The sequence below is a fragment of the Eubalaena glacialis genome, chromosome 6 (assembly GCF_028564815.1).
Source record: "Eubalaena glacialis isolate mEubGla1 chromosome 6, mEubGla1.1.hap2.+ XY, whole genome shotgun sequence".
NCBI lineage: Eukaryota > Metazoa > Chordata > Mammalia > Artiodactyla > Balaenidae > Eubalaena > Eubalaena glacialis.
Genome location: NC_083721.1, coordinates 82508642 through 82529985, shown reverse-complemented (window position 1 = coordinate 82529985; position 21344 = coordinate 82508642). Strand labels below are relative to the sequence as shown.

General features: G+C 47.2%; 1 protein-coding gene across 4 annotated transcripts in view; it reads right to left on the bottom strand.

The window, feature by feature from the left end:
• DGKG (diacylglycerol kinase gamma) overlaps nt 1-21344 on the bottom strand; it is a 162236-nt gene that overhangs the window by 16334 nt on the left and 124558 nt on the right. For all 4 annotated transcript variants that reach the window (XM_061194375.1, XM_061194376.1, XM_061194377.1 and 1 more), the window contains one exon: nt 18971-19148. In XM_061194375.1, the coding sequence (XP_061050358.1) occupies nt 18971-19148 (178 nt within the window). The remainder of the gene's footprint in view (nt 1-18970; nt 19149-21344) is intronic.

The window sequence follows — 21344 nt, the reverse complement described above, 5'->3', positions numbered from 1 at the left end:
TGATAGTTCAGTGTTTTCCCTCCTTGAAACATTCCCTGGTAACAAAATGTTCTAAGAAGCAGGGGACTTAATAGACTCAAGTGTTTCAGCTTTTACAATGTCTTGGTCTTTTAACAAATTTTCCTGTTGAATGGCTTTAACTCGAAAAGTTGTTATCACTTCCCACACATTACCTTGCAGCTATTACTTCCCACACATTACCTTGCTTCCTGGCTCTAGAAGAGACATAATGCAGGCTGATCTCATCAGTATGGGGGGTGGGTAGGGGCAGGGGTTTACACAAATGTGGGACTCGGGAGATAAGTGCAGGGGGAGGGGCTAGGATCTTCTATGTTTCACCATTCGGCCTTTGAATCTGTACTCTGAATCTTCCCCGGCATGAAGAGGCTAGAATGACTCCTGTTTACTACTGAAGGAAGATTTGCTGGCTCTTCTGTTTCTCTTCCATTGCCTAACTGATCTTTCAACTTCCTAAAATGCCTACCAGGAAGTTCTGCAGTAAAGAAATATATTCGGGCTTCCCTGGTGGCGCAGTGGTTGAGAATCTGCCTGCCGATGCAGGGGACGCGGGTTCGAGCCCTGGTCTGGGAAGATCCCACATGCCGCGGAGCAACTAGGCCCGTGAGCCACAACTACTGAGCCTGCGCGTCTGGAGCCTGTGCTCCGCAACAAGAGAGGCCATGATAGTGAGAGGCCCGCGCACCGCGATGAAGAGTGGCCCCCGCTTGCCACAACTAGAGAAAGCCCTCGCACAGAAACGAAGACCCAACACAGCCAAAAATAAATAAAATAATAATTAAAAAAAAAAAAAAAGAAATATATTCAACTTTGTTTCCCAAACTTATTGGACCATGAGACTCTTCTTTTGTGTGATACCTAGAAACAGTTTTATAGGTATCCCTGGTAGTTTTCTTTGGAACACATTTTGGGAAATTCTGGCATCACTCAATTCCCTGTACTTCCTCTAGCACACAGATACTTATGCAGAAACTAAATCTGGGGTTAAAATGAAACAGAACAGAGCACAAGTTGATGTCCAGGCACACAGAACATTTAATGTTCAGAACTTAGAATCCAAGATCAGGACATCTGATATACCACGTGTCTGCTTTACCTTAGGTACCAATGACTCAGAGTGTGGTTTGGCAATTCATATCATCTCCATATTCTCTCTACATTCTTCAATTCGTTTGTATTTAAGATGGAATGTCCATGTACCTTAGCAAAACAGGAACTCATTAATTCACTCACTCGATCATTCAACAGTTACTGATGGCAACCAAGTGCCAGACACTGTGTTAAGAACTGGGAATGCAAAATGTTCAACTCTTGAAGGACTCTTGGCCAAGAGGGAGGAAAAGCGTTAGGTGTAGAAAATGTTGTCAGTGAACTATAGGAACGAGGAGGCCTGAGTAACCGATTATGACTGGGCAAGGTATGGAAGGAAGTGTCACAGACATTTAAGGAAGGTCTTGAAAGATGAATGCCAAGGTAATTTGCTGGGTTAAGAAGGAGAAAGAGGAAGGACATTCCAGGGACAGGGATGATTGCGTGTAGGACTGGATAGTCACTGGATGCACAAGGAAATTAATTTATCAATAAACTCACTTGGCAATGTCATTGGAAAATATAAAAAGTATCTCTCCCTAATGAGAATTACTATCTAGAGATTTTTTTTTTCCATAGAACTATGAAAAGAGGGTCTCTGGGCTGGGCACCAACTTGTTGCAACCACAGAGCTAGGTCTTTCAGCACTGCTCCTGGTAATAAAGTCTTGTGCAGTGCTCTGTGTGCAGCAAACACTTCCTCCAAGAAAGAAAAAAGAGGAAGAATGGGAACATGGGAACAGGAGAATGTGGAAGCAAAGGCGGAACAGCAAGGACAGCGATAGCAGTTCCAATCTGGTACACTTGATTCAGCCTCCAGTATGGGATTTTATAAACGCACATCTGCTCATGTCACCTCCACAGCAAAAACCCTTCAGTGGCACCAACCATGACACCAAGCACTGGGAAGGGAAGATGAAACGTGCACGCTTTCATACCTATGATCAGAGTGTAAACTGGCAGAAAAGTTTTTAGAAGTTTGGTAATAAATGTCTAAAACTTTCACACTGTTGATTCATTTCTTTCTTGATATTGATCACAGGAAACCATTGAAAAAATCTAAGTTCATACAAATATGAATATTGTGGCGTCATTTATTACAGTGAAACTTCCCCTCCCCCATTTCTACCTATATGAGAATAGTTAAATTATATGGTATCAAACTATAGAATTTTACACTGCTATTAAAATGTTTACAGATTGCAAAAACACTAAATATGTATATGTTATAACTTTAAGTGTGAAGGCAGGATATAAACTTACTTCCACAGCATGTTCTCAACTATATAACAACATGCATGGAAGAAAAGAACAAATTTTCCTAAAATCTTAAGAGTTGTGAGTTCTGTGTAATTAGATTAAAGGTGATTATTATTTTCTACTTTATGCTTTTCTAAGTGTTTTGCATGTCCTATAAGTGTATATCACTGTTATAATTTAAAAGTCATTTAAAAAACCTATCAACTGCTGTTCATACTTGTAAAGATGTTAAGTTCCCTGGCTTGATGATGCCCAAGACCCACCCCCATCTGACAAGAGGCTGCCTCTGTACTGTGATTTCCTGACATCGTAGGGATAAGTTCCTGCTCCAGACATACACAACAACACTTAGCTCCCCAATAAACCCTACTGTTTCTCTCTTTTATGCCTCTACCCATGCCGTACCCCTGCTTGAAATGCCCTCTTCCACTTTTACCTGCTCATCAAAACCCAGCTCAAGCACCGTCAACTTCAAGAAGCCTCCCTGGACTTCCATGCCTGCAGTGTGATTTAGATATTCCTCCTCAATCTTTCCCAGGTAGACATATATGGTCAAAGAAAGAACAGGGTGGTTGATGTGTTGCTGTGGGCAAGAGATGGGTGCAGTAATTACTGTACCACAGGATCTAGGTCAAACAGGGAAGGAGATGATGGACTAGGCGAAAAGGGAGAAGCCAAGTGAGAGACTTGATGAGTTCCAGGAGCAGGTGTTCTGAGACGGTGGGAGAAAGGTTTGGGAGGATGTGCTGTGAGTGGCGCTAGGATGACAAGTTCTACCTGTGGCCCCAGTGGTGGGCAGCTGAAGGAGAGGGTGGTGATAGGGATCAGAGTCAAGGAGAAGTGCGGCTAGGTCAGCAGTTCCTCCACTTTGCTGCATGTTAGAATTACCTGCGGCGGGGGGTAAAAATAATAATACCCAGGTTGCCCCCATACCAGTTAAATCAGAATGTGTGGGCCTCCTACTGTAGAGCACAGGGAACTGTATTCAATATCTTGTAATAACCTATAATGGAAAAGAATCTGAAAAAGAATACATATATGTATATATTATGTATAACAGAATCACTTTGCTGTACACCTGAAACACTGTAAATCAACAACACTTCAATTAAAGAAAAAAAAAAAAAGAATGCATGGGCCTGGGAGCTAGGCATCAGTATTCGCCTAGCTGATTTAAAGATTCCCCAGGTGATTCCAAAACGCAGACAGTTTGGGAACCGCTGGGCTAGGTTATTGGGTAGATCATCCCCATAGGCCAGCGGTTCTCAGAGCGTGGTATCAGCATCACCTGGAAACTTGTTAGAAATGGAAATCCTCAGGCCTCACCCAGATCGACTGAATCAGAAACACAGGGGGTTGGGCCTGGCAGTCTGTGTTCTAACAAGCCCTCTGGAAGATTCTGAGGCACACTCAGAATCAAGTTGGAGAACTCGAGCCTTAGGCAATAAAACTGCCAAAAACATACGCAGGAGTTGAAGAAGAATATAAACAAGTTACTTCCTGACTGCTTTGATCCAGAGCTTCTTCACTTGAAAAGGAGACGTTAGGAATAATAATACTGACCTCAAAGTGTGGTTATGAGATTAAATGGCAGAGGTGTATGTGAAAGTGCCTGGCACAGAGTGGGCTCCAAAAACATATTAGGTTCGCTTTCCTTTTCTGCCACATTCACCCTGGCAACTCCCAACAGTCTGTCTGTCTGTCTACCTTCTTAGAGCTGTGTACAAGAGTCCAGACCATAATAGGTTAAAACATCTTTAACAATCTTCAGTGTTCCTCATGGCTTCACACCTCCACACAAAGGCCGTAAATCCAGGTGAGCTTTAGATGAAGTGGGCATCCTGCTCCAGCTGTTTTTCTTTCTTTAAACTCTTCCCTGACTCTGTTCCTTTTCCCACTTCTTTGATCTCAGCCTCATTTTGCTTTTATTTCTTTAGACCTTCCCACAGTCTGGAGGAGGGGGTGGAGCTCAGTGCCAATAGGTAAAGGCTGGCAGAGCGCTCCTATTTAAGGGGCACATCTTCCCTGTTTAAACCCTCTGGAAGCCCAAGGACAACATCTCAGTTCTTAGTGAGGCATGCAAGGTCATTCGCTATCTGGCCCTGTTCCCAGCACAGGTATCCCTCTGCCTGGAGAACTCCTGTTTACCCTCCCGGGACACTCCAGGAAGTGTGCTTTTTCCTTCTCCTCTGCTCAGTGGATCTCACCCAACGACAACTGGACGCATCACTCTCCCAACCCCACTGAGAGTTGAAGGCAGGGATGTGTTCTTGTTTTGTTTATCTTTGAATCCTTAGCAACTAGCCCAGCCCTTGGCATATAGAAGGCTCCCAATAAATGTTTGTTGAATAAATTGAATAAGATACATGCTTTAGTGCCAAAGACCTTGACAGGTTTAGCCTGAAAGAGGAAAAATATAATGATTAATAATAACGATAACAACTTGCCTAGATTAAACTGGGTAACAGGTTTTCCACGAATTAACTCATTTAATCTGCATATAACAGATAATGATGACCCACTCTGGTTTTCACCTCTCTTCTTTAATGCATAATTTTTATGTTCATACTCATCTTGGCTGCTGGTTCACATTAATGAACATTCAGTCCTTTAAGATGTAAGGGATATGACGTGGGTGTCATGATTTGGGCTCCTCGCTTGTGGTGCCCTGGAGAAGCGTGGGAGATCCTTAGCCTAGCTGGGTGCTTTGCTACCCTCAATCTCACTCCCACCCTGCTTCCCCTTCTATCAGCACTCCAGGGTTCAGGTCTGAGGGCTGCAATGGGCTACCCCCGGAATCAAGCAACCCTCAGTGGAGGTGCTGAAACCCTGACTATGTGATGGCACCCAGCAAGTTTCTGAACCACCCCATTCCAGTGGTGAGGAAGGCCGCCCCATACCCTAGAGCAGCTGTGTGACATAATAAAACATGTGGGCTCTGCCCCTTTACCTGGGTTATAGCAGCACAGGTGGACTGAGGTGTTAGGTGTCTGTGCTTACTTTGGGCTAGAATCCTATCAGTTCAGCAGGTAACACCAGTCAGCTAATGCTGCTCTGAAGCTTTGACTGACAGGGGTATGTGTCTGATTAATTCGAAATGCAAAAATTTGTCACTACTTCATACGTGGCCTCTGACAGACAAATATGGCATCACAGGGATAAAGGAAAAAGCTCAGAAACTCTGCACAAGTTCTTGAGTTTGGGGCTAACAGCTCAATGGCTGTGTCCATACAGGGCAGGGCATTTGTTTTCTCTGAGTCTGTTAGTTTGCTAGGGCTGCCAGAACAAATCCCACAGGCTGGGTGGCTTAACCAACACAAATCTATTCCTTCACAGTTCTGGAGGCTGGAAGGCCAAGGTCAAGGTACGTCTTGCACCTTGCAGGGCTGGCTTCTTCTGAAGCCCTTCTCCTGGGTTTGCAGATGGCCACCCCTGGCTGCCCCTTCACACAGCCCTTCCTCTGTGCACACGCATCTCCGGTGCCTCTCTCTGTGCCCAAATGTCCTCTTCCTGTAAGGACACCAATCAGCTGGGAGTAGGGCCCACCCTAACTGCCTCATTTAAACTTAATCACCTCTTTACAGTCTCTGTCTCCGAATACAACCACATTCCGGGGTACTGGGGATGAGGGCTTCAGCGTATGAACAAAATTCCCCCCCCCCCCACAACGTCCCTGCCCATAAGAGGGACAATAATAAAACATACATCATGGGTTATTTTGAGGACAAAAGAAATAAAGAATGTGAAGGTGCTCAGTAAACAGCAATTAGGAACATCCCTTATCACTGGGCTACTGAGAAGCTGGCATGCACAGGGAGGGGCTGTGGGAGCTTCTTACTCACCTCAGAAAGCAAGGATGCAACCTCGCTCTGCCCTGCAGCACGCCAGGTTCGGCCCCCAGGTTCTGGACGGGTGAGTGACAGCTGGCAGACTCGGCCTGCCAAGCCTGTGGCAGGCATCACCTTGGGCTCCTCTCCTGCCTCCAGATTTCCATGGAGATAGGCCACGTGCCCTTGGTGGCTCAGGAACCCAGAGCCCAACATAGCCGGGCACTGATCAGCCCACCTAAGCTTCCCACTGGGTCTGGTCTGTGCAGATGAAAGGCTGCTCCCAGCTAGAGAGCTTCAAAGCCAGCTTAGAAGCATGGTGGCTTGAAAACAGGCTGGGGGTGGGGAGATGGAGATGGAGGGGGCTTTGGGGCTTCCTTGGGCACAAAAAGGTGAGCAAGGAAGGAAGGCTGTAACTTACCTGCCATGTTCCCACCTGGCCTTTCAAAGCACCAGGCCCTCAGGTATCCCAATCATAGCTTATCTGAAGGGTAATCTATGACCAGTGCTTTCCCTAGAGATCCTAACTCAGACACAGCATAAAGTCAGAGGGCTCCTTGCCGGTAAACGGAGCAGGCAGGGGGCTCACTTCCTGGCGTTCTGTAAACCCAGCGTAAAGAACGTTTTACTGTGAGCCAAGCTGTGAAGCACAGAGCACGGGCTTTGGACAGACTTAGGTCGGAGTGCCTACTGTTTGGCGCTCACTACTTCTATTACTGTGGGACAGCCTCTCCGAGTCTGTCTTTTATCAGGAAAATGTAGGTCTAGTAACCTCACTGGCAGGGTTGCTGATGAGGTTTAGAAGTGATGCCATCCAGAGCCTGCACAGAGAGCACACAGAAGGCCCTCAAGAAACAGTGGCTGTCATTGTGATTTTATGTTTCTTTAGAAAGGGTGGTCCTCAGGAAATTGTCTTTGCTACATAGTAAGTGCGTGGCCTTCTGCAGATGGTAATCAATGTAATCCAGAGAAGGTAGTCCAGGAGGAGGAAGAGGAGGGAGAGGAGAAGATGGGGGGGGGGAGGGTAGGAAAAGAAAGAGGAGAAGGGCACTGAGGAAAAGAAGAGCAGATATACCGTGACCTTGAGATTTTAGGGTGACTGTCCCTCCCGGCAAGAGAAGCATCCCTATTTCAACTTTTTTCCTTTAAAACAGGGAGCTTTTACTTGGAAATGAGTTCTTTAGTTCCTTTCCTTTCCCCGCCTTTGTGTTCGTGTGTGTGTGTGTGTGTGTGTGTGTGTGTGAGAGAGAGACAGAGAGAGAGAGACAGAGAGAGAGAGAGAGAGAGAGATACAATCCCACAACGGGCCTGGTGGCTTTCCCTTGTTCCTGGGCTGAGCAATGAGGATGCAGAGGAGGATCTGGAGACCTTACAGGCATGGCTTTGACACCCCTGGTCCAGCTGGGCACCCCTTCTGACGGGCGTTTCCTTTGTGTCCTCGTCACACTGGTTTGCAGGTATCTTCCACTCCCAGGGGTCTGTAAAGCCCCATCAGGGCATAAAAGTGGCCAGAGGGTATTGAGTAGTCTTGGACTCTGGATGATCCAGATGGAAACGGGAAGGAAAAGCAGCCCAGAGCCACTGCTTTCTGAGGAGGAGAGGGGCTGCAGGGTGGAAGGGAGAGGAAATGTGTTGGCCCAGCAGGCAGGGGCCGGGGTTTCTGCCTCTGCTCTAGCTGTCTAGTTGTATGACCTTGGGCTAGTCACTTTCCTCCACTGGGCCTATGTTTCCTTGATCGGGGGTGAGGGCATTCTATCCTTGAGTTTGGTTTGAGCTCTTCCAACAAAGGTGGAGGCTGGGTTTCCTGCCCGGCTGGGTCAAGAGTAGCTTGGCAGCAGGCCTGGCCGCTTCTCACACTGCAGAAGGCAGAACATTCTGTGCAGCCCTACACTGAGGCAAGAGGAAGAGTGAGTTTGCGCTCACAATGGCCATTGTGGCTGGTTCCTGAAAGCCTGCTTGTGCGGTGGGGCCTCTATTCTGTGTGGCTTTCTCTTCCCGGGTTTGGCAGGGCTCTGATGAAGGCTCGGTACACTGGGGGAGGGGGGCTCCTAATCCCCTCCATGCCTAAGGGCCAGGTGCTTCAGAAGGGGAGGGGCAGCGTGCTGGTGGAGTTGTGTGGTGGGGAATTTCCCCGGAAGAAATGGTCTCCTGAAATGGCTCTGAAGGGAGGGTCTGACATCATCATCATGCCTCTAAGAAAGACCAAGAGTGAGAATATCCCATATGGCTTCGGAGGCAGTGGAGCTACAGGAATCTTGACCAGGTGGTCCCAGTGAGGACATGAAGAGAATGACTATTACTGGACACAGACTCCAGGCCAGGCCTAGAGCTTTGTCAGCTTTATTGTTTTTAATCTTTGTGGCTACTCTGTTGGATAGACACTATTATCCCAACATAAAAAAAAAAAAAATCTTGAGACTCAGAGAGGTTGAGGAACTTGCCTAATGTCACAAAGCTGGCATATGGTAAAGCTGGAATTCAAACCAAGGCCGGTCTGACCCCCAAAATAAGCTCTGGATAAAGGACTCAAAGCAGAGACCAAACATCTTGGCATGGTGGGGCCTCTCAGTGCAGGGAAGGGGGCGTGGAGTGGGGTAAGCCTATCCTCAGCTCCTCGCAGGGGAGACTTCTTGTTAAATGGAATGCCGACTCTCTTGGCCTGAAGGTGAAATACTAGTTGGTTTATTATCTGGCATTACTTTGCCCACTGAGCTCAAGAAGCTTCAATTCCACATACAGTGTATGTAATAGAATCAATCAATTAGCGGTGAGATCTTCCAGTTCAACTCAAGCCTGAGTCTCAGGCATGACACACATAAGGTACATTACAGAGAGCGACACCCACCAAATGAATCACAGCTCAGAGGGACGCACATACCCAGAAAGGCAAAGCTAAAGGATAGTTGTGACTTTCTGGTTGTTGAGTCAAGATCAACCAGAAATGGGGAGGTGGGGGAGGGTACTGTGGTGTGAATGGAAAGAATGCCAGGTTTGGTATACTTGGACTTGGCTCTAGTCCCAGATCCACCAATTAGTGTGGCCTTGGACAGGTCAATTAACCTCCCTGGGCTTCATTTTTCTAATTATAAAGTGTCTCTCAGGGGTGTTGTAGGGGACTGAAACGAGATGATGAATGCAAAATATTTCTAGCATATGGTGCTAAATTCAAGTAGGTGCTTAACAAGTGTTGGACGAATTGTCCGGAAAATGGGAAGAGATGGGTGCTGGCTGCAGGCTGGAGGTGGAAAAGACACAGGGCCCTGCTTAAGGCATCCATTCTGCCAACAGCAGCCACTGGTAATGGGGAGGGCTTTGGGGTGGAGGCAGACAGGAGAGGGTTGAGCCTGTGGGCAGAAGAAGCGGGGACCCTGTTGGGTGGTTTGCGGGGAGGGAGGCATCATCCACAGGGTAGTGTCCCCTTTGTCTGTCCCCCACTTCCTGTTGGCTTTTGTCCATTTTTCCTCTTGTGCCACTGACTCCTATTCAAGGCCTCAGAGTTGTAAGCTTGTGTTCTGCACCAGCCTCCTAACTGGCCTCCTTGCTGCCAGTTCCTTTCCTTTTCCTTGAATCCAAACCGCGTGCTGCTCTCTCATCCTATTGCTCTTGGCTTAAAACCCTTCATTTCTTCCCATTATTCAAAGGATCATATACAAACTCCATGGCACATTACTCAAGGGTCTCTACGTTTCCAGTCTTCCCCTTTGCTATTTCTGTGTGCTAATGCTGTAGTCCATGTGCCTCTTCTCTCATTCAGTCCTTTCAAATCCTTTCCGGCTTCAAGTCCTGGCACACACACATTCTATCTTGTTCGTTCATTCATTCATTCAGTCAGTCAGTCATACATCAAATATTTATTGATCACCTCCTAGGTGCCTGGCACAGTGCTGGGCGGCTGGGGATTGAGTCCCTAAGGAAAGCCCTTCCTTTTCTTACTCCCCACGCTCTAACCGTACTCTGTTTCTGCCACTCCGTGGCGCTGGCCTATCATGCCAGTGGTAACATGATCGTTCTACATATATTTCTTATATTAGACTGGGATCTGCTGGAGGTTGGAACCATGTCACAATGGTGCTTGCACCCTCTATGGCACCTGGAGCACTCGGTACTTGAAGGCAGGTTTGAATCAGCTCTACTGGGTATCATCTGTATTCTTCGGCCAGTCACTTAACCCCATTAGCCTCAGCCATAAAATAGATTAAATAATTAAATAGGCAACAGCTTGGCCCATAAATAAGTGCTCAGTAAACAACAGCCCAATACATATTTTTTGATTAATTAAGAAGATGAAGCACTTTTGCACGACTTAAAAACAGATCAAGAAGCACAGGCTGTGCAGAGCGTGTGGCCAGTATGGAGTTTTGCTGTGGGCTGGGTCTTAGGAGGTGCCAGATATTAAAGCTGCTGCAGGGGAACAGGAGTTGGTGGTGGGTCAAGATGGGGCAAGCAGAAGAGGGAAAATCTAAGATGTCTAGGCCTGCCAGACAGCCAGTCTAGAAGTTTCTTTTGCATGTGAAAAATGAAAGTTTCCTTGGTTCTTTGGTTCTATTTTGAGCAACAAACCTCCTAAGGCAGGAATTCAGTTGGATTTTACCTCCAGCTTGAACCTGTATGAGCAAGTTTCCCTCTGCAGACGTGGAACAGCCTCCGGAGGCCCTATTCTGCCTCGCCCACCCCTCCCAGTCTTGGCGGGGTGTGGGGGGGTACTCAGCTGGAGGCAGAGTCCTCCTGATTCACAAGTCAGCTGGGGAAGAATGAAGGATCGCTTCACTTGAACTTCTAGTAAATGCGGGTTGGGTTAGGGACAGGCAGAAATGGGGAGGCTGGGGTGGGTGGTCTGGTGTGTATAGAAAGAATTCCATGTTTGAAATACTAGGACTTGGGCTCTAGTCCCAGGTCCTCCAGTTTGTGTGACCTTGGACGGGTCAATTAATCTCCCTAGGCCTCATTTTTCTAATCTATAAAGTATCTTCTTGGCATCTTCAGGGGCAGCAGTCAGGCCCACCAGTGCAGTGCTTTTCAAACTTGAGTAAGCATTCATCACCAGGGGATCTTGCTGACAGGCAGATTGGGCTTCAGGAGGTTTGGCCTACATTCTGACACTCTCAGGTGATGCCCTTGCTGCTGGCTGTGGACCACGTGAGGTTCTAGTGCAGGGATGGGCAAACCACGGCTCGAGGGCCAAACCCAGCCTGCTGCTTGTTTGTGTAAATAAAGGGGGACTAGGACCCAGCCATGCCATTCGCTTGCGTGTGGTCTATGGCCGCTTTCACGCTGAGTGGTTGGAGGTAAGCAGTTGTAGCCGAGACTGCATGGCCCACAAAGCCTATTTTAAGAGTTACTATGTGGTCCTTTACCGGAAAAGTTTGCCAACCTCTGCTCTAGTGGACAGAGGGCTGGCCTGTGTGAACTAAAAGACCTATATTTCAGTCCGGGTTTGGCCAAGGGCCAGCCACTTCACCTTGCTGGTTCTCCCTCTCCTTATCTAGAGGACAAAAGGATCTCTAAATTTCTAAGAGACCAGTGATTCTGGGATTTCAATACTACATAGAAAACACCACAGTTTCTACAGAAACAGGCATCTGAGAATCAGGTTGTGTGGCCTTGATTTGGAAGCTGCAAAAACACACCTAGCCTAACCCGCAGAGTCCAGCAGGCAACGCTGACAGGTACGGAGGGACTGCGTGATGCAGAGGCAGCTGGGAACACATAGGGGCTTGGAGAAGGGACCAGTGAGGATGGAAGGCAGACCTTCTGGCCTCCTGTACAGGCTGATGCTGGCACAGCAGCTCTGGAACATTGCTCACGAGCATCACACACACAAATTTCATCCCATCAAACACGATTCCCTATCTTACTGCTCCAGGTGCCCCTGACCCTGGGTGCTTTTGGTCAACCAATACTAATAAGCTCTTTCAAGGTCTCAGAGACCGTGCCAGGCACAGGGATGTAGAAGGAACTATGATATCTGGAGCAGAGGCGCTCACATTGGGCGGGAGAGACACCATGTGAGTAAATAATTACAGGAGAGTTCCATGAGCCGCTGTGACGGGAAATGCGTGACTCTGGGTCTCTAGCTTGGGCAACAGGTGATGCCATCAACAAGGCAGGGAACGTGGGGATGGGCAATGGGCTTTAGGAGAAGGGGGAGGGTGTGTAAAGAGGGAGAAGAGAATGCCTCATCTGGGTTTGGGGCATGTTGATTCCAACGTGGGTGCTTGAGGGACTGAGTGACAAAGCTGTGATTTCCTGTGAAAAGCAGAGCAGAGTCTCTCTGTAGGCCTGCCACTGTTGCAGAGGAATGACTGGTGCGTTGCCATGGTTACTTCCCAGTGCTGAGGGGCGTCCCAGTGCACACCCCCCAAGTGCCCCTCAGGCTCTTTAGGGGTCGCTAGCCTTGCTCCATCTCAGTCCCTAGGTGAGACCTTGGCCAGAGAGACCTCTGTGAAATGCACACTTTTTAGGAACATTTCTATTTTTCAACCCGAATGAGCCGTACATGGCTGGCGATTGCTCACTACGACTGTCTTTCTGGTCAGATCTCCACCAAATGGGAAAATTGGGAACATACAACCCTGGACAGCTCCTGAACCCAACCAGCCACTTTCTGTTATGGTTTCCTACAAGTGAGGAGAGAGCCCTGAGAAGCAATGAACTCATGTACTCATGATTATCCTATTGTCTCATCTGAGTTCTGGCTCACCACCCGGGAGGGTGGATCTATGACGGCTGGATGGCGTCCCTTTATCTGGCTTTGGGATTCAGGGTACGACCCATGCAATTAGTGAAGATCCACATGGGCACACAGGCAGATTGAACCCCCTGTGCCCACAAAGTAGTGGTGTCAACTGACTTTGAAGTGGGAGGGTTTTCCTCTTCCCAGGTAAGACCCTGGCATCTGGGTGGCAGATTTGATGACTGTATGCTTTTGCCAGGAGGGCGTCTGTGTGAGTGCCTGCTATTTGGTCTGAGTTCCAGGCTAGCGAGCCTATCTGTGAGCCACGCAGTGGCTGGCTGGCCTTGCTGGGGTGCTGAGTAGCCATGCCACTCTCCCCCTTAGCACTTATCACAGATGCTAATTACATGCCTATCTGTGGGATTGTTTTACTGAGGCTTGGTTCCCGCACTCCCTAATGGCTGCAGGCACTAGATCTGGTTTTGCTCATCAATGTGCCCTGGTGCCTGGCATTTGGTCGGTGTTTTAAAGGTGTGTGTTGAATAAATGACAGAAAGCCTGTCACTGCTGCTGGGAAACTGAATCAAAATGTATATCCTACCAAAGATCTCCCTGTTTTTGTTTACCAGGAATTGCAAAAATTATTACCTAGGGGAAGTCTGGGGAGATTTTGCCCTCTCTGCTTAGAATCTTGTCTAGGACACCCTGGTTTCAGTTCACACGGGGTTGACTAAGAAACCTCACTGAGGGTAAGGTAGCCAGCTCTGGGTGACACAGCCTCAAGGCTGCTGCTGGCTCAAGGCTGAAGGCTGGATGGGGGCATACACAGAGCCGCAGAGAAGAGTCTGAGAACATGTGTAGGAAGTCTCCGCATTCACATCCAGGGTGGGGCTGGAGAGAACCAATGGCAGAGCTTCCAGAGCTTCGCTCCCTAGCCTGGGGGTGGGGTGGGGGGGGGGACTGATCTAGCTTGTGCCATGCATGCCCTTGGTGCTTCAAGGCTCGGCACCCTTACCCTCACCTGGCTTCGCCGGACAGCCGCTCAGGTGGAACCTCCACATTGGCAGCAACAGCCAAACACACTTAAGCACAGTGCCAACAAGTAACCCTAGAGTTGTGGGCTGTTAGAACCATAGGTAATTTAAAGATAATCCAGACCAAATTACTGAAGCAGAAGTAAAGAGAGTGAAGTTCTAAATTTGGCCCTTTTCTCACATACTAAATACTCACCACCTTCCACTGATCACTTAACAATTTTTCTGATTACTATTGATCAAGCGCTCACCACGTTCCAGGCATTCCGCTAACTGTTCTGCATGGATGATCTCATTTAACTCTCAAAACAAGGTGACTATGCTGATGGAGAGAGATTATAATTGTTTCCATTTTGCAAGGGTTGAAATGGAGGCTTGGAAAAATGCAATGATTCAACTAACATCACATGGCTGGTGGTGGGGAGGTCTGGGTCTTCTAGCTTCTAGTTCAATGGTCAGTCCCTTACTCTACACTGACTCTCAGCTATAAGTCCTCCAGGCTATATTTGAATTACTTATTTGAAGACAGCCGGCACATCTTACTTATCAAATAAGTTTCTAATGGTTCCATGAAACTAAATTCTCAGTCTCACAAATACTTGCATCGAACTCTAATAAGACTATTTTTTTTTTTAAGATTTTTTCACTGAGGGTCTGCTCCTGTCCAGCTCCAGAATCTACTGCCCACTGTGCTCACAGGCCAAAGGCAAGATTCCTTCCCCCCTCTCTCTCTCCCTCCGACAAACATTTCTGTAGAACAACCTGAGCCAGGTAGGATGTTAGGCTTTGAAGGGGACACAGAGATGAAGAACACATGCTCCCCATTTTCCAGGTACTGGCAGGAGAAAAATATGATGAGGATACACGTGCCTACGAGACAAGGCAACCCATAATCAGTGTACTGTCAAGACAGAAGCCCAAATTAAATGCTCTAGGAATTCGGAGGCCAGACTCACTTCCAGAGGTGCCACCATAGGCTCTAGGAAGGAGATGGCCCTTGAGGTAGGTCTTGTAGGAGGAGCAGAATTCCAACCAAGTGTATATGGAGCCTTTCCTTGGACTGGAACATAAATGCTTCCTGTTTTCTGAGTGTCTGGCTTGTGCAGAACACATAGTAGGACCTCAAATAAATTTTCTAGTTGGACACTAGCCACTTGGGGCTAGGCTAGGAATCAGGGACTTGGTTCTGATGTGACCACTGGACATAAATTGTATAAGTCCTATTGCTTCTCTGGGCCTCTGTTTTTCCCAACTATGAAATAGGGACATGCAGGGGAGTGGGTATAACCTTGCTCATGGGTTTCTGGTTAGGGTTAGGTTAAGTTAATATATGAAAAACTATCTGCAAGCCAAAATGAAGTATAAATACTTGTCACTATTCTTACTGGTATTATAAAAACTAAAAAGAACCATTGCCCAGGTACCTCTCATTTATCCAATAACCTTTTTTGGACTAACTACACTGGGTCAGGCACTGGGGAAAAGATGAATAATATCCAGCCTCCATCCTTGGAATTTGAAAGGTCTAGGAAAGGAGGCAGTAGGTACAATTTATGGTATAGGTTTAATGTGCTAGGGCAAAGGCTGGGCTGGAGTTTGGCAGGATCTCTGCTCTTTCTTAGTGATAGTGCAGATAGGTGGCAATGCTGAACCTAAGAACTTCAAAATCAGGAATTCAGCTGGTATGCCCCAACATAACATAGCGTTAAAGGTGAGGAGAAAATTTATTTTAAAGTTTGAGCTTATACTATGTTCCAGGCACTCTGACATCCATCATCATGACAAGCTAGGTATTATTATGCCAATTTTACAGATGAGGAAGCTGAGACTCAGAGAGGTTGGGTAACTTTCCAAGGTTTATAAGACTAGAAAGTATAAAGCCTAAATTTAAACCCAGGTCATTCAACTGCAAGCTTGGTGCTTTTCCCAGGACCACTTCTTGCTTTCTAATCAGCCAATGGTTTTATAGAACTCATTCCATGCTCATCTTGATTGACCTGCTTTCTTGCCTTGCTTTTCCAAGGAGAAAGACTGACCTGTGATGAGATTTGACAGTAACATTTTCTGTTGTCATTTCCTTTAACACTTCCTATGGTAAACCCCCTCCCTCCCACTATTCTCTTCTGACCTCTCCCTCACCTCCAAGCCCAGTGAAACTGCCAAGGAATAACGAATTCCAACAAATAAAGAGCCTGCAGAGAAAGATCCCTACCTTCTCAGCCACTGGCCTATAAACTGAGACAAAACACACCGAAAGAAGGAAGAAACCTGCCATATAATTCTGTTCAAGGAGTCCACTAGACCAAAACCTGGCCATGCCTTAATTCTGTGAAGCTGTAAGCAACCTATGCTCTACAGGAACCTGTATGATTGGCAGATTCGCCTATTTTACAGATAATGAAAACTGAAACCCAAGAAGTTGAAAGGACTTGCCCAACATCATACACTAGTGAGAGGCAGAGTCTGGACTGGAACCCAGGACTCTTGACTCCCAGGCCAATGCTTTTCCACTTTTCAAAATGGGTTGCCTCTTTAGCGTTTCCTCATTAACATCTCATCTTAAAGGAGATCATGGCCCTTTAAGAAAGAGCTTGCACTGTAGGTTCGTTCTCTGCAAAGCCCAGAAGCCAAGACTCCCTCCTCAGCCTCTGCTCTGATCAGCTCCTGTCCTCATCTAAAGAACAGGAAGTAGCTGCATTTTTAGCTCTGAAAGCATATTCTTGGGGTGGGAAAGGGGGATTTGGGGAAGAGAGTTCCTGTACATGATGGTCATGAGCGATCAGCAGACACATTACTCTTGCTTGAAGAAGGGGAAGATACATGGTAAGACATACAAGGGAAGATGACGATCGTCCTTGAGCCCCAACCAGAACCCGTCCTCAGCAAGAGCGTCCCCCAGCCCCTGCCTGAGGGGAGGGGGATTCTGCCCTGATTCGGCTCTGCCTGGATGCCAGAGTGGCGGCTGGGGTGGGAACACCGGGGTGGGAAAGTTTGCAGGAACTTTCTACAACTTCCAATGCCTCCCCCACCCTCTGCTGGCACCCACAACTTCCCCTGCCAAGGGAGGAAGGAGGAACACATTATTCAGTTTAATAATTTATACAAATTGAAAAGTTTACTCTGAAATAAAGGGGACTTAAGAGGGAAGCAGAGAAAAAAAAAATTCCCAAGTCTTCTCTTAAAGGACACAGGTGTGGAGATTACCCCTCTTGATGACCTTGCTTCAGAATACGATAATCTGACTGTTTAATAGGTAGGTCTGGAATAAGTCAGTAACAACTCCCTCAATGGTTGGCCAAGTTTTGTCTCCTTCTACTGGTGGGATCACATCCAGCCTAGGACATCAAAGAACCCAGACCCAGATTCCTGGACACTTGTCTGTGTCAGTGGTTCTCAAACCCCGCAGCCCATCAGATCATCTGGGGAGCTCATTACAAAGTTAGATTCCCAGGAACCAACCTACAGATTGATTACGGAGCTCTGGGCTGGGGCCCAGGACTTCATTTTCGATAGGCAGGTCTGGTTTAAAAATCAATGGTCTGGTCAGTCCCATCCATTCAGTCATCAAAACTTTTATACCAGATGCTGGTTTTACGGCAAAGAAAACCAACATCCCAAAAAGTAGGTCAGTGCCAGCGCTTGGATTTGAATCCATTCTCCTGCCTCCTCAGGTGGGGTCTTTGCCAAAGCCCTCACATACGGCTTCTCCCCACACCCCTACCCTGGCTCACCAGGCCACTCAGAATCCCTGCGGATCAGCGAGGCCTGCTCATCCGATCCACAGAAGAGGCAGAGCTGCCAGGAACTTTGATTGAGGCCCGTCTGGTTCGCTGGTGGCAGTGGCTGGTAAGGGGTAGGGCTGAAGGTAGTTTTAAGGGCACTCTCAGAAAGCTGTGTCCTGTATCATGGTGGGTAGTTGATGGCCTCTAAGGCACACTACCCAGTTGTTCCAGGCAGGAAGAAGAGTCAGCTCATGGCAGGGTGGCAGAGGCAGAGGGAATGAGGGGGCAGTAAAAGAAGATGAAGTCTGGAGGTGATGAGAGGCCAAACCATCTAGGACCCTCTAGGCCACATGAAGAGCTTTAGCTTTTAATCTGAGCCACTGCAGGATTCTGAGCAGGAGAGTGGCATGGACAGACATATTTTCCCAGGGGCATTCTGATGCAGCGGTGAGAAGAGACTGTAGAGGGTGGGGGAAGAAGCAGGGAATCCAGTTGGGAGGGTTTGCAGTAATCCAGGGGACAAGGGATGGTGGCTCAGACCAAGGTGGTAGGAATCTTAGATATTTTTAAAGAGTAGAGCTAACAGATTTTTGGATGGGTTGGGTATGAGATATGAGATAAAAGGGAATCGAGGATGGTGCCAAGTGTTTTGGCTTAAGCAGCGGGCAGGTTCGAGTTATCATCAACTGAGATGGAGAAGGCTGTGGGTGGAGAAGGTTTGGGGGAGGGACGTCAGAGATCAGTTTTGGACTTGCTGAGTCACTGGCACTCACGTGGTATTTAAATAAAGTCTCACTACTTGATGAGATCATCAAAGAAGTGAGTACAGACAGAAAAGAGAAGAGGGCTGGGGACCCTCCCGCATAAAGAGGTTAGAGAGAAGATGAGGACTCAGCAAAAGAGACTAAGAAGGAGTGACCAGTGGGAAACCAGGAAGGTGTGGAGTCCTAGAAGCCGAGTGGACAGTGTTTCCAGGAAGAAGAAGTGATCAGCTGGGTCAGATGCTGCTGACAGATGAAGCAAGATCAAGATTGAGAACTGACTATTGGATTTAGCTACTGAAGGACACTGGTAACCTTGACACAAACAGCCTTTGACTCCTAACCTCATGGAGTCCCACAGTTTGACTACTGACTGTCATTTAGGGCTCCCTTATTGTAACTTTTCTCTTCTCAATTAGGTTATTAAACATTGCAGCATCAGGGATGACGAGTCAGTGTATCTCCGAGTCCTTGTAAGGCTGTAGAAGCTTCTAGAGCCTGCTGTAGACCCTAATATAGTTTGCTGCCAGACCCGCCTGAACATCCCTCCCACTGACCTAGAGCAATTTTCCTCATGCTTGGCTTACCTTGAACGCAGAATTTCAGTTCCTTGGGGTCAGTGACGACCTTCCTGCTTTCCCGGATCACAGCCCGGTTCTTCTTGGTTTCTCCCCAGAGATTGGTGCCACCGTACATGCTGGGAATGTTGAGAATAGCAATGCCTTCAAGGAAGATGCTGCTCAGGTCCACCCCAACTCCGTCACACTGAGGGGCAGGAGAAAATTTCATCCGTTAGTGTCCTCAGTATATCCCAACCCAAGGTGGCGCGCGCGTGTGTGTGCGTGTGTGTGTGTGTGTGTGTGCATGTGCATGTGTGGTGCGGGCTCTCATGGAGAATGTGAAAGGCCATCAGCCACCAGCCAGCCTCTGTCAGAAGCTGAATCTTGGGCAACGTTGCTCTGGCCTAATGGTTTGGCCACTGCAGTGGGATGAGGGAGGTCCAGTCCTGGTCAGCTCTGGGGAGACAGCACAAAGCTTCAGGAACTGTCTATAGATCTAGAAGGGCTTTAGGAATGGTTCAGAAGACAACTGCAAACTGTTCTCCAGTCCAACCTCATTATCATCAATCCTGCCCCTCCCTAACCATTGTGAAGATCTGGTGGAGCACTGAGTCCAGAACCTAACATAGCATATTCTCAACAAATGACAGAAAAGTTTCATTTTACCCCTTCTTATTTTACCCCTATTGTGAGAAGTATAAGACTTTAAGATTTGGATGGCTTTCAGAATTTTCCTGTCTCCTGTATCTCTATCGTAAGTGCAATTTTGGCATATGTGCTTGCTGATGTAGCAGAGTTTCTTTATCTAGTCTCTACCACCCACATCACTGCCAGGTACAAAAGGCCAGTAGGCTCCAATCTGCCTGTCTCACATATCTATAAAGTCAGCCTACTTTGGCATAATGCTTACCAATGCAGCAAAAAAGATATTAGCTCTGATCCTCGTTCCTCAGGATTGGAGGTAGTTTACTTCATTTACAGAAGAAAACATTACCCAGAGAGGTAAGCTAAGTTATCCAAGATTGCACAGTTGATAAATAACAGAGCAGGGGTTCAAAGTTGGGGAATCTGACTACAAAGCCCAAGCTCTTTATCTTGCTTATTGTGAGGCAGGAAAAAAATCAAAAGCATGCAACAAAAATCCACTATCTTTGAGGTTACCAACAAATCCAAACTTCCAGAGATTTCTTAACAGATGAGTAATAGAAAGGTAGGGCTTGTTGCCATTCATTTTGGCATACTTCCTGATTTCTTTGCAGCTCTCAATTTATCGTATCTTATCATCCCTATGACTTGTCTCCCCAGCTACAAAACGGTAGAGAGTGAGCTTCTTTGGTGACTGGGAATTCCTTTCTTTATTAGGAAGGTCTGATTATTTGAGAGGTCTTTTAATGTTGAACCTGATTCTCTTCCTTCCTGCTTCCACCCATTGGTCTTATTCTCCCTTCTGAAGTCAGACAGAATGAACCTCCTTCTTCTCCATGGAAGTGCCCACTGGGTACACGATGATATGCATACATCATCATCAGCATCATCATGCATATGCATTAAACATTGCCATTTGCCAGATAGGCTTTGATACGCATCTCATTTATTACCTTCATAATAATCTTATAAGTTAGTTACTAGGATTACCCTCACTGTACTTTTGGGGAAACTGAGGCACAGAGGCAGTTAAGTAACTTGCCCAAAGTCACACAACTTACAAATGGAAGTACACAGATTGATGGCAGGCTGTCGGAGCCTCAGTCTTACCCACTCCTTTCTCTCTCCTCCCTCTCACACCACCATTTAGTTGTGCCTCTGGGTTGAGCACTGTCAACTCTCTGGCTCCTCCTGTGGGACTTGCCCCGTTCTGTACACACTACGGTTTGCTACTGTCCTACTCCATAAGGTCCTGGCACTGAAAAGAACACCAATGGCAGAATCTGATGGCACAGGCGGCAACGGCACCAGCACTTCCTGGGTCTGGGATCCCCTAATGTTATCACGCCCCAGAAATGAGATAATGTGGGGAGCCCATGTAGAGGCTCAACATGTCCCCCATGATCATTATCCTTAGTGTTAAATATGATCAAGTTTGCACTAGCTCTTTTATGAGCAGCTACATGACGACTGAATCACTTCAGCTTGAGTGGGTGGTCATCTCAGGCACTCAGGCCCTCATCCTATCATCTACTTCTCAGCCCACTCTTCCCCATCCTGAACTTGTGTAGGTATTTTTAAATAACTTAGAGGGTTTTGCACTTATTTAATTTCATCTGACTTTCAGCCCAAGCCCCCACCAGTCCATCTAGTTTATATTAAATCTTCATTCTGTGACCCTATGCAATAGCTCTCTTACCATTTGGAGATTAAGTCTATTAATACCCATATATAAAGGGCAAAACAGGGAATAAGC